Source organism: Sturnira hondurensis, unplaced genomic scaffold (genome assembly GCF_014824575.4).
Source record: "Sturnira hondurensis isolate 20B ecotype Veracruz unplaced genomic scaffold, ASM1482457v3 Scaffold0017338, whole genome shotgun sequence".
In the NCBI taxonomy this organism is placed as follows: Eukaryota; Metazoa; Chordata; class Mammalia; order Chiroptera; family Phyllostomidae; genus Sturnira; species Sturnira hondurensis.
Window position 1 is genome coordinate 717098 of NW_028089969.1, and position 13486 is coordinate 730583.

The 13486-nt window shown below is 37.2% G+C and overlaps 1 protein-coding gene across 5 annotated transcripts in view; it reads right to left on the reverse strand.

Annotated features, from left to right (window-relative positions):
• The window catches only part of SPIRE1 (spire type actin nucleation factor 1), a 300883-nt gene that overhangs the window by 51922 nt on the left and 235475 nt on the right, over positions 1-13486 (reverse strand). For all 5 annotated transcript variants that reach the window (XM_037067604.1, XM_037067603.1, XM_037067602.1 and 2 more), the window contains exon 8: positions 11434-11563. In XM_037067604.1, coding sequence (XP_036923499.1) covers positions 11434-11563 — 130 coding nt within the window. The remainder of the gene's footprint in view (positions 1-11433; positions 11564-13486) is intronic.

Sequence of the window (13486 nt, forward strand, 5' to 3'; positions counted from 1 at the left end):
GCACATCAGCCCGGTTTTTCTCCAGTGCGTGGGGGGAAGTGAAATCCTTTGTCCTACTCCGTGGCCATATTCCCTCCTCTCCTCGATCATGTGATTTTTATACTTCATTTTGTTTATGTGGTGAATCACATCTGTTTATTTGTGATTGTTGTATCAACCTTGCACTCCTGGAATATATCCCACTTGAAAAGTGTGTATGATCTTTTTGATGCATTGCTGTATTCAGCATGTTAGCATTTTGCTGAGGATTTCAGCATCTATGTTCATCAGTGATATTGGCCTGTAATTTTCTATCATTTTAGTCTTTATCTGGTTTTTGGAATCAGGATAATGCTGGCCTTATAAAATGAGTTTTGGAGCATTCCCTTCTCTTGAATTTTATGAAAGGAGAGGTGTTAGTTCTCAGAATGTTTGGTAAAATTCACCTGCGAAGCCATCCGTGCCAGGGCTTTTATTTGTTGGGAGTTTCTTGATTACTGCTTCAGTTTTACTAGGTGTAATCTATCTATTCAAATTCTCTGATTCCCCCTTATTTCGTTTTGGAAGACTGTGTGTTTCTAGAAATTCATCCATTTCATCTAGGTTGTCAACTGCAATCCTTATCAAGATTCCAATGAAGTATTTCACTGAACTAGAACAAATATTTCAAAATTTATATTGAACCACAAAAGGCTCCAAAAAGCAACAGCAATCCACAGAAAGAACAAAGTTGGAGGAATAACGTTGTCTAATATCAATTAGACATTAATCAATTACTGTGGCCTTACAGTATGGTTTGATATTAGATGTATGAAACTATACATATAAAAACAGATGAATAGATCAATGGAAAAGAATAGAGAACCCAGAAATAAACCCACATCTTTATAGTCCATTAACATGCAAAAGGGGAAGCAAGCACCTACAATGGGCTAAAGACAGTTTATTCATGGTACTTGGAAAATTGGACAGGTGTGCAGAAAATGAAACTAGACCACTTTCTTATACCACACACAAGAATAAACTCAAAATGGGTCAAAGACTTAAATGTTAAACCTGAAACCATAAAAATCCTAAAAGAAAACAAGGCAGTAAAATCTTATTTATTTCTAGTGGCAATATTTTCTGATATATCATCCTGGTCAAGGGGAATAAAATAAACAAATAGAACTACACCAAACTAAAACATTTTGCACAACAAACACAACCCTCAACAAAATGAAATGACAATCCACTCAATACAACATAATTGTCGATGATATAACTGATAAGGGGTTAATATCCAACATATATAACGAACTTATAAAACTCAACATTAAGAAAACAAACAATTTAATTAAAAAATAGGCAAACGGCCTGAATAGACACTTCTTCAGAAAGGACATAGCGATGCCAAAGACACATGAAAAGATGTTCAACATCACTAATCAACACAGAAATACAAATTAAAACCACCATGAGACATCATTTCACACCTGTCAGAATGCGTATCATCAATAAATCAACAAACAACTACTGCTGCTGAGGAGGCAGAGCAAAGGGAACCCTTTTTCACTGTTGGTGGGAATGCAAATTGGTGCAGCCATTGTGGAAAGCACTATGAAGATACCACAAAAAATTAAAAATGGATCTGCTTTTTGACCCAGTGATCCCACTTCTGGGAATATATATGAAGGAACCCAAAACACTACTTTGAAAGAACACGCACCCCTATGTTCACTGCAGTATTATTTATAATCACCAAGACATGGAAGCAGCCCAACTGCCCGTCAGTAGATGAGTAGATAAAATAACTATGAACATCTACACAATGGACTACTACTCGTCCTTAAAAAAGAAGAAAATTTTATCCTTTGTGGCACGATGGATGGACCTGGAGAACATTATGCTAAAGGAAATAAGCCAGTCAGAAAAAGAGAAATACCATATGATTTGACTCATGTGTGGTATCTAACAAAGAAAGTGAACTAACATGGAAAATGGAGATAGACCCATACATGGAGAGCAGGATGACAGCAGGAGTCGGGAGTTGGAGGAATTGAGTAGAAAGGAAAAAGGACTCATAAACATGGACAACACTGTGGTAATTGCTAGGGGAGGGGAGTATAAATGGACTAAATGTTAATGGGAAAAATACAATAAAAATTATATTAAAAATGGTTATATAAACATTTGATGAATTTGGGTATTTATGATGGTGAGTTATATATTTGGTTGGCCAAAAGTCCATTTAGTTTTTTCCATAAAATAATAGACACATTTTCAATTTTCACCAGTTACTTTATTGATTTGGATATTTTGAGTATGTTGGTTATTTCCCATGCAATATAACATTGTTTTCAACTAATGTCTTGATTTGATTGCTATCAACTTTAACTGGTCTACCACCAGACCACAGAGCATCATCCAGTGAGAAATCTCCAGTATGACACTTGAGAAACCCCTTTTGACATGTCTGGTAAGTCACAGCACCTTTTCCATACATTGCACAAATTCTTTTTTTGGTATTCAGTTGCAAAATAATAAAGCACAATATACCAAAAAAGTTGCGTATTTTCTTCCACTTTTGATATTAAAATGGTAACACAAAAATTGAGCAATTTTGACAAGTATTGTTTTTCAATGCATGCTGATATGACAGCTGTCAGAATACAATCTAACAAAATTTTTCAGATGAAGTTAATGACAACAAAGCACTACACTAAAGCCATCTAACAAAAAAAAAACCCAAATGAACATTTTTGGCCAACTCAGTATTTTTACTACAGCCCAAAATTCTTACCAGGACTGTCTACTTTATGACCTAGGATCAGGGAAGAAAAGAACCTTTGTGATTAGGTGAGAACAGAACATCAGGCCTAACAGGAAGGGAAGTACAGGAATATCAGGCAGAATAGCTCCCCAGATTATGTTTTCCAGGTGTCTGCCTATACAGTTCTAACACCCAAATTTGACAGCATGTAAGTCTCTCTCAACATTTTTTGGAAGACATTTTTAAAGGAACAAATTGTATTTATCATTAATGACTCAATATAGTATTTTCAAAAGATGATGTGAAGAAAAAGGATTGAATTACATCCCAAACACAACTTAGCAAGATGTCAGAATCAAAAAGCATTTATGTCAAAAAAGGGTATGTAAATCTTAAGTGAGGCAAATAAAGCAACTACTTGTGAACAATCATACTTATTGTCTGACAATCAAGAAGTAATATTTCAGTTATTCACCCTAATATAAACTATACCGTAACTTTTTAAGTACTGCATTTTAGTCGTCTTCAGGGATTTTATGTTAGGAATAACCCTCAACATAATCACGAAAAAAAATCTGCACTTCTAAAATCAAATACTATCGACTCTAGATTTCCCCAATAATGTAAATAAAATACTACACATTGTCAAAGCTGGAGGAGTAGATAGATACATTGTGCCTCCTCGCATAACCAGAAGAAGGACAGTAACAACTTTAAAAACAAAAAATAACCAGAACTGCCAGAAAATTGAACCATATAGAAGTCCAACAACCAAAGAGTTAAAGAAGAAACATTCATACAGGCTGATAGTTGGGGTGGAAATTTCGAGCAGCCAGGGCAGAGAGTACACATGGCAAGGCTACGCATGGAGGACCAGATAAGTGAGGTGGTAGCTGGCAGACTGGGTGGTCCCACATTTGCATGTGGATAAAACAGGAAGAACAACTGGTGAGCGAGACAGACCATGCAGCACAGGGTTACAGTGCTGGGAAATAAAGCTTCAAACCTCTGGCTATAAAAATATGTGGTGTTTGCAGAGGGGGCAGAAATTCCCAGGCTCACAAGAGAGTTTGTTGTAGAGACTCCTACAATGTACAAAAGCCCACCCACCTGGGAATCAGCACCAGAAGGGCCCAATTTGCTTGTGGGTATCAGGGGAAGTGACAGAAGGCCGGCCCAGAGTCAAGCAAGGAGCATTGTTCCCTCTCAGACCCCTCTCCCACATACAGCGTCTCAATGCAGTGACATGGGTTTCCCCGCCCTGGAGAACACCTAAAGCTTCACCATTTACTATGTAATAGGCACACCAAGACAAAAAATATATGGCCCAAATGAAATAACAGATGAAAGCTCCAAAAATGGAGCTAAGCAATGAAGAGACAGCCAACCTATTAGATGCAGAGATCAAAGCACTGGTTATCAAGGATGCTCACAGAAATGGCTGAGAATAGTCACAAAATAAAGGAAAAAGTAAAGGCTATGAAAAGTGAAATAAAAAATATACAGGGAACCAATAGTGAAGGGAAGAAAACCAAGACTCAAATCAACAATATGGAGCAGAAGAAGAAATAAACATTCAACCAGAAGATAATGAAGAAACAAGAATTCAAAAAAAAAAAAAAAAGAGGAAAGACTTAGGAACCTCTGGGACAGCTTTAAATGTTCCAACGTCTGAACCATAGGGGTGCCAGAAGGAGAACAGGAAGAGCAACAAGTGGAAAAGTTATCTGAAAACATAATGAAGGAGAATTCCCTAAAATAGACTTCCAGGAAGCTCAGACAGTCCCAAAGAAGTTGGACCCAAGGAAGCACACACCAGGGCACATCATTAAGTACATTACCCAAGATTAAAGATGAGAGAATCTTAAAAGCAGCAGGAGGCAAGGAGTTACCTGCAAAGAAGTTCCCATAAGACTATCAGCTGATTTGTCAAAAGAACATTTGTAGGCAAGAAGGGTCGGGAAAGAAGTTTCAAAAGCATGAAAGGCAAGGACCTGCGTCCAAGATTGCTGTATCCAGCAAAGCTCTAATTTAGAATGAGAGGGCACAAAAGTGCTTCCCAGATAAGGTCAAGTTAAAGGAGTTCATCATCACCAAGCCCTTATTATATAAAATGTAAAGGGACTTATCTAAGAAAAAGATGATAAAAGTATGAACAGTAAAATGACAACAAACTCACAACTATCAACAACTGAGCCTAAAAATAAAAAAAAATTTAAACTAAGCAAACAACTAGAACAGGAACAGAATCACACAACTGGAGATCTCATGAATGGTTATCAGTGGGAAGTAAAAAGGGGGAGAATGGGGGAAAAGGTACAGGGAATAAGAAGCATAAATGGTAGGTACAAAATAGATAGGGGGAGGTTAAACATAGTATAGGAAATGCTGGTCAGAGGCAGTGGTGCAGGATGTAGGGGAATAAAAGGGAGAAAAACATGGGACAACTGTAATAGCATAGTCAATAATATGTATTTTTAAAAAGAAAAAAATACTATACACTGTCAAAACTCTCATTACTCTTCTGTAACACCTTCTTATCCTGGTCTTCTGTGGTACATGAACATATCTTTTGAAACAAGACTGACTTATACAAGAAAGAAATGCTATTATTTCTTGGAAGATGAGGTTCAGATTCTTTTCCAAGATCTACATACCACAAAGTGGTCAGCCATCAAGCACTGTAGGAACTAAGAAGTTTAGGAAAGTGATTTTTAAAAGTACATTTTATTGATATACTATTAGCATACTATTTCAGTTTTCCCAATTTTCCCCTCTTTATCCCTCCTTTGCCCTGCACCCCCAACCCTCCAGCATTCCGCCCTTTAGTTCATGTCCATGGGTTGTACACATAAGTTCTTTGAGTTCTCTGTTTCCTATACTATTCTTAACATCTCCCTGCCTATTTTATGCCTACCAATTATACTTCTTATTCCCTGTAGCTTTTTCCCCCTGCAATCTTCCCCTCCCCCCACCCACTGAAAACCCTCCATGTATTATCCATTTATCTGATTCTGTACCTGTTCTAGCTGTTTGCTCAGCGTTTGTTTTTGTTGTTTTAGGTTTAGTTGTTGATAGTTGTGAGTTTCTTGTCATTTTACTGTTCATGGTTTGTGATCTCTTCAGTTTCTTAGATCTAAGTCCCTTTAACCTTTCATAGAGTAAGGGCTTGGTGATGATGAGCTCTTTTAACTTGACTGTATCTGGGAAGCACTTCCTCTACCCTTCCATTCTAAATGATAGCTTTGCTGGATAGAGCAATCTTGGATGTAGGTCCTTGCCTTTCATGACTTCAAATACTTCTTTCTAGTCTCTTCTTGTCTGTAAGGTTTCTTTTGAGAAATCAGCTGATAGACATATAGCACTCCTTTGTAGATAACTGTCTCCTTTTTTCCTCTTGCTGCTTTTAAGATTCTCTTTATTTTTAATTTTGGGTAATGTACTTAATGATGTGCCCTGGTGTGTGCTTCCTTGGGTCCAACTTCTTTGGGACTCTTTGGGCTTCCTGGACTTCCTGGAAGTCTATTTCGTTTACCAGATTGGGGAAATTTTCCTTCATTGTTTGTTCAAATAAGTTTTCAACTTCTTGCTCTTGTTCTTCTCCTTCTAGTACCCTTATGATTAAGATACTGGAACATTTAAAGTTGTCCCAGAGGTTCCTGAGCCGCTCCTCATTTTTTTTGAGTTCTTGTTTCTTCCTTATGTTCTGATTGGATGTTTATTTCTTCCTTTTGTTCCAAATTGTTACTTTGAGTCCTGGTTTCCTTCCCTTCACTGTTGGTTTCCTGAATATTCTGCTTTATGTAGTTTTCATTTGTTCCTTCATTTTTCAGCCGAAGTCAGTCAGTTCTGTGAGCATGCTGGTTACCAGTGTTTTGAACTCTGCATCAGATAGGTTGGCTATGTCCTTGTCCCTTAGCTCTTTTTCTGGAGTTTGATCTTTTCTTTCATTTGGGCCGTATTTCTTTGTCTTGGCACACCTAATATGTTTCAAAGTGGGGGTCTTAGGTATTGTCCATGGCAGGGCAACCCTCTTTGCTGTGTTTTGGCATTGTCTGTCGGGGATGGGTCAGAGAAAGAATAATGAGTGTAGGCTCACTTGCTTGGTACTGGCTCCACTTTTCAATGAACTCTTGTGCGAGACTGGGAGTTTCCTACTGTGGCAATCCCCGCAGTAGTTTATGGCTAGCTTTGAGTCTCAGTTTCCCATTCAGGCAGCCCTGCCTTGCTCATGTGGTCCGCTCCCTTGCCTTTGGACCTCTGAGCCTAACATCTGAGCCCTGCCCACGTGGTCTGCCGCCTTGCCATGGGTCTCCTTGCCTGCCCATCTCCTTCCTACTGGTCTGACGAAATGTTTCTTTAATTCCTTCGTTGTTGGATTCCATGCAGTTTGATTTTCTGGCACTTCTGGTTGTTTACTGTTTTTATATTGGTTGTTATCCTCCCTTTGGATGTGTGAGGAAGCAAAGAGTTTCTACCTATCCCTTAATCTTGGCCAGAACTCTCTAATTTTTAAAAAAGATTTTCTTTATTTATTTTTAGAGAGAGGGGAAGGAGGGAGAAACATTGGGAGACACATCAATGTGTGGCTGCCTCTTGTGTTGCTCCCCACTGGGGACACAGCCCACAACCCAGGCATTTGCCGTGACTGGGAAATGAACTGGCAACCCTTGGGCTGTCGGGCTGGCACTCAATCCACTGAGCCACACCAACCATGTTGGAAAATGAAGATTTTAATGAAACAACTTACATTTGAAACCCAAAACCTCAATACTGTATGAGATGTTAGGAAAGAGAAAATGATCAGATATGAACACTACGTAGAATAGTAATTTCAGACTTACGTGAAAAAAATAGTCTGTAAAGCAATAGGGGGATAGGTAAATAAAACAAAATTTAGCCATATATAAGGATATTATGTCCTTATAAATAATATTGAGTCATCTTTAATTACATGGGAAGATATGCATGCTACATATAATGTTAAATGAGACAGCAGAATACTGTACATACAGTCTTTGTTTCCATTTCCTAGTGCACAAGTGGATTTGCAAGGAATGCTTCTTGCTGTTGAAATTATGAGTAACATTTCTTCTTTACACATTTACGGATTTCCCCCATTTCAACAGTAGGTATCTACTTGCAATCACATGGAGAGGAACGGTTATAAAATATTTAGGGAAACATTTCTTCACGTTAATTCTGCCAACCTTATCGTAACAAAATTTCCCAAAGCAAAAGTGTAAGAGCCAATATACATCTACAGAAATAATGAGCCTAAATCCTTTTTAAAAAAATATTTTATTTATTTATTTTTAGAGACAGGGGATGGGAAGGAGAAAGAGTCAGAGAGAAACATCAATGTGTGGTTGCCTCTCATGTGTCCCCCACTGGGGACCTAGCCTGCAATCCAGTCAGGCATGTGCCCTGACTGGGAATCGAACCGATGACCCTTTGCTTGAGGGCCTGTGCTCAATCCACTGAGCTATACCAGCCAGGGCGAGCCTAAATTCTTTACTGTTCAATTAAAATTTAAGATTACTTTGAAGGCAGAATTCTAGAAGTAAGACTCATAGAACAATGATATTCTATATAGCTCAATTATGGTTGTTGTGAAATTCCAAGGAATAATATTAAAATATAATCAATATAAAATTGATATTTTTGTAAAATATGCCTTCTATTAGCATATCATTTGTTTAAAATAAAACAGAAGAATATGTGACAAAAGCTGTGATGATCTTCCATGCAATTTGAGAGGGTCTCCCTGATGCTTCCAATGACTGCTAGTCTCTTTCTTAAAACTCCCTCAAATGGCCTCACTTAATGCTCTCTTGCTGCTGTTAACACTCATGTATATCTCTTGCAACATGAAGATGCATGACACTCCAGAGCCACACTTCTGTAAGCATTTGTGCGCAGGGACAACGCCCTATTCTTCTCTGAATCCCAACAGCTGACACAATGTTTAATAGAAAATAAAGGTTCAAAAAACTATTGGAAAAACAAAGAAACTCTGTCATACACCATCAAAGTAATACAAGCACATTATGCTTTTCTTGTTCCTTTCTCTACTCTATTGGAACTACTTCCATTAAAGTTTATCACCCCTAAGCCTAAGCCTAGTTACTTCTCCACTCCTGCAAATCATGAAGGTTACTTTTCTCATGGCAATCTATTTGTTTTACTTTATAGCTTTGTTGAAATCTTTTCCATTACCTCCATTATTCCTTCTCAAGGTATGGTAATGAAAAAAAATGTAGTCTAAAACAACCATCCTACAATGCTATTTCCTTATTTTTTCATAGTGGTTCTAATTCTCTTCACTCAAGAAAAATGTATATACAAGGACTGTCCAGAGGTATCCGGCCATGGACTGTGAAAAATAAACATTTACTGAAGAAGATAAAAGAAATAAGAAACATTGTGCATAGGAAAATGCCTCAGTCCCCTTCAAAGTATGCACCTTAGAACTTTACACATCAGCTGCCTCATCATATTTTCCTGAATCCTGTCAACAGTCTAAAATCTTCCCCTTTCGAAGGTGCTTTTTAGTTTTGGTAAAAGCTAAAAGTTGCAGGGTGCCAAATCTGGGTTGTATGGAGGCTGAGTTACTTGGGAGATTTGATGTTTTACAAACTGCGTAAGATGTGACGCATGAGCAGGTACTTGGTTGTGATGAAGCTGTCAATCACCAACTGCCCACAGCTGCAGCCTTCTCAATCTTACAAATAGTTTCCATGGAGGAATGTCCAAGCTTAACACAAAATTTTATGCAGATTCGTTGCTCTACCCACTTAGTCATTTTGAATGTGATTGGCACACACAATACACATGCTCACTCAATGGCATCATCTACCCCTGCTGACTAGTTCAGTGAAGCTGTCATTGTTCACGCATGAGGATCCCAGTCCACTCTCCTTGGCTGCCAGGTTACATCAATGTCATACAAGTTGTTTTTGTTATATTAACAATGGTTGGCCTTTTTCCGGACAGACCTCATACATATACTTTGTAAAATATGTATACATTTTAAAAAATATATTTCAGGGGATTCACCAACCCTCCTTAGGCTCATTCAAGGACTCCCAGGATAAGAACTCTGGTTTATATATTTTGATTCATTATTATATTAATGCTTGTATAGATTTATCACTTTGCATAGTTTAAACATCATTTTTAAAAGATAACACTTGCTGCCATATCAATTAGACAGGGATAAATTGATATAACTTTACTTTGTAGCTCTGTAATTGCAAGGTACATTTAAAATTTTCAGTACCTATGGAAGTACTTTTTATAGCCTAGTGCCTGTAGTAGGGACTAGGGACACAATAATGGACCAGACAGACATGGGTTTCTGTCATCATGAAGGTCATAATGTAACAGACATGCTGAGAGTCAAAGAATATTAATATAGAGAGATTGAGGAGTTTAGAGCTGGATGTAGGGAGAGCAGTAAGAAATGATGCAATAAATGTGACAAGAGAAGATAAGATGACAGCCTGGGTTAAGATGGTGGCTGTGGGGCTAACGAGTGGAACATTAGAAAGATCCAGAAGTAAAACCAACTGAGCTTGGCTGTTAAAAGTGAAAGATGATGCTGAGGTTTGTCTTGGGCACACTGAGATGGAAAAAGGGAGGAGATGGTTGGGGGAGACAGCAGATGAGTTCACTTGTGGACTTGTTGGGCCTGTCTTGCTTGTAGGATCTAAGGAGGCCCTATCTAGAAGACAGATGGATGTATGAGTCCGAACTTTAGGAGAAATTTGTGCTGTAGATTGAAACTGGAAGATAGCCAGAAACAGAAACCATAAAAAAGTGTATGGTTGAAAGGAAGAAGTAAGCCCAAGATAGAAACTTGAAGGATCAAGAAAAGTATCAAAAAAGTAGAAAAAGATCAGAGGAGAAAACTAGGAGAGTGTGGTGTCATAGAACTGATTCCTTTCCTATTCAGGTGCCACTATAATCTATTTTCCTAAAGGGAGTTTCTCTGAGTCTTTTGGCATCTTATAAATTGGAAAGTTGTATAGACAAAATGTTTACAAATATTTTATGATAAAGTCTATCTATAAATATAAATCAATGTGTTTTTATAGTATACATTAAAAACATTAAATAAAATAAATATAAAGGAAGTTTGGGAATAAGTGACATTAGATAATAATTGATGCTTTCATTACATTATACCTATCTTTGAACCCATAATTATGACAATAAAAACTTGAATTAAAACTGTCATCTTTATTTTAAAACATGACTTATCTTTGTATATGTATTAGAATTTATAAAGTATTCTGACCATAATCTTATTCTTACATAAAAGCCATAATGAAAGTTTAGAGGAATTTTTATCCTTCTTTTGCTGACAAAGAAATAGACACTCAGAGAGGTAAAGACATTTCCTAAAACCATAATTTAGAGATTGGCAGAGCTCTTTGTACTATGCCATGATGCTCTTGTAGAGTTCAGTATCATAAAGGGAGAGAATTTCGTATTCTATGAATATCAAGTATAAATTTTAAGTAAGGGAGAGTGTGTGTGAGTGGGAGAGAGAGAAAGAAAGAAACAAAGAATGAGAACTCCATGAACTATCTTGACTTTGTAACATTATGCCATTATTTTTCACTAAGATGGTTGTATAAAGACACTTTTTCAAGTGGGTGACTTTACACCATGAGTTTGGCAAGTAGTTGACTCACCCAATCTGCTACGTCTAATCTCTTCTGGTGAGACGGGCCGCAGCTTTCTTTCTGATTTGATTTCTTCTAGTATTCTTTCATGGAGGCTCCGTGGCCGTGGTGGAGTGGGTTTTAGTTTTCTGGCGGATGCCTTGAAAAAAAAACATAATGGTTGAAGACTCTGAGTAGTTGCCTTTGAATAATGTTAAGTACCTCCATATAGTATAGTATTATGAAATTATATTTTATTGATTGTAACTATTTTTCTTATTATTATTTCAAAAGGTAATGATAACAATACTGTATATTCTATAGCATCCTTTAATTTAAAATTTTTTATTGTTTATGCTATTATCAGTTGTCTCAATTTTCTCTCCATTGCCTTCCTCCCCCTAGGCCCCTCCTTCCCATAGTCAATCCCCACACCATTGTTCATGTCCACAGGTGATGCATATGTTTTTTGTCTAATCCCTTCACCTTCCTTCACCAACCCCAACCTCCCTCCTCCCCTCCTACAGACTGTTGTCAGACTGTTCCTTGTTTCTGTGCCTCTGAACCTATTTTGCTCATTCATTTATTTTGTTCCTTAGATTCTCAGTTATAAGTAAGATTGTATGATATTTGTCTTTCATTGCCTGGCTTATTTCACTTAGCATAATATTCTCTGGTTCTATCCATGCTGACGCAAAAGGTAAGAATTCCTTCTTTTTTAATGTTCTGTCATATTGCATTGTGTAAATGTACCACAGCTTTTTTTATCCACTCATCTACTGAGGGGCACTTAGGCTGTTTCCTTGGCTATTATAAATAATGCTGCTGTGAACACAGCGTGGTAGATATTCTTTTGAATTGGTATTTCGGGATTCTTTGGATATATATATCTCCAGAAGAAGAATCGCTGGGTCAAAAGGCAATTCCATTTTTAATTTTGTGAGGAAATTCCATACTGTTTTCCAGAGTGGTTGCCCCAGTCTGCATTCCCACCAACAGTACACTAGGGTTCCCTTTTCTCCACAGCCTCACCAGCACTGGCTGTTTGTTGATTTATTGATGATAGCCATTTTAGCAGGTGTGAGATGACACCTTACTTATTGTGATTTTAATTTGCATCTGTCTGATGGCAGGTGATTTGGGGCATTTTTTCATATGTCTATGGGCCATCTGTCTTTTCTGCTCGGAGAAGTGTTTATTCAGCTCTTTTGCCCATTTTTTAATGGATTACTTATCTTCCTTGTGTTGAGTTGTATGAATTCTTTACAAATTTTGCAGATTAAACCCTTGTCTAATGTGTTGTTGGCAAATATGTTCTTCCATATGGTTTGTTCCCTTTTCATTTTGATGATGGTTTCTTTAGCTATGCAGAAGCTTTTTAATTTGATGTAGTTCCATTTGTTTATTCTTTTTTATTTCCCTCGCCCTATGTGATATGTCAGCAAAAATACTGACACATTAGCTATCTGAAATTTTACTGCCTATGTTTTCTTCTAGGATTTTCATGGTATCACAATTTACATTTAAGTCTTTTATCCATTTTGAGTTTATTCTGGTGTATGGTGTAAGATGGTGGTCTAGTTCCATTTTTTTACATGTACCAGTACAATTCTCTCAATGCTATTTATTGAAGAGGCTGTGTTTACACCATTGTATGCTCTTGCCTCATCTGTCAAATATTAATTGACTATAAAGGCATGGTTTTATTTCCAGGCTCCCTGTTCAGTTCTATTGATCTATGTGTCTGCTTTTATGCCAGTACCAGACTGTTTTGATTACAGTGGCCTTACAGGATAGTTTGGTATCATGTATTGTAATCCCTCCAACTTTGTTCTTCTTTCTCAGGATTGCTGAGGCTCTTCAGGGTCTTTTTTTGGTTCCATATAAATTTTTGGAACTTTTTTTTAGATCTATGAAATATGCCATTGGTACCTTCATAGGAATTGTGTTGAATCTGTAGACTGCTTTCTGCAGTATGGACATTTTAATGATATTAATTCTTCTAAGCCATGAACACAGTATATTCTTCCATTTATTTGTATCTTCTCCAATTTCCTTCTTCAGTGTCCTATAGTTTTCCAAA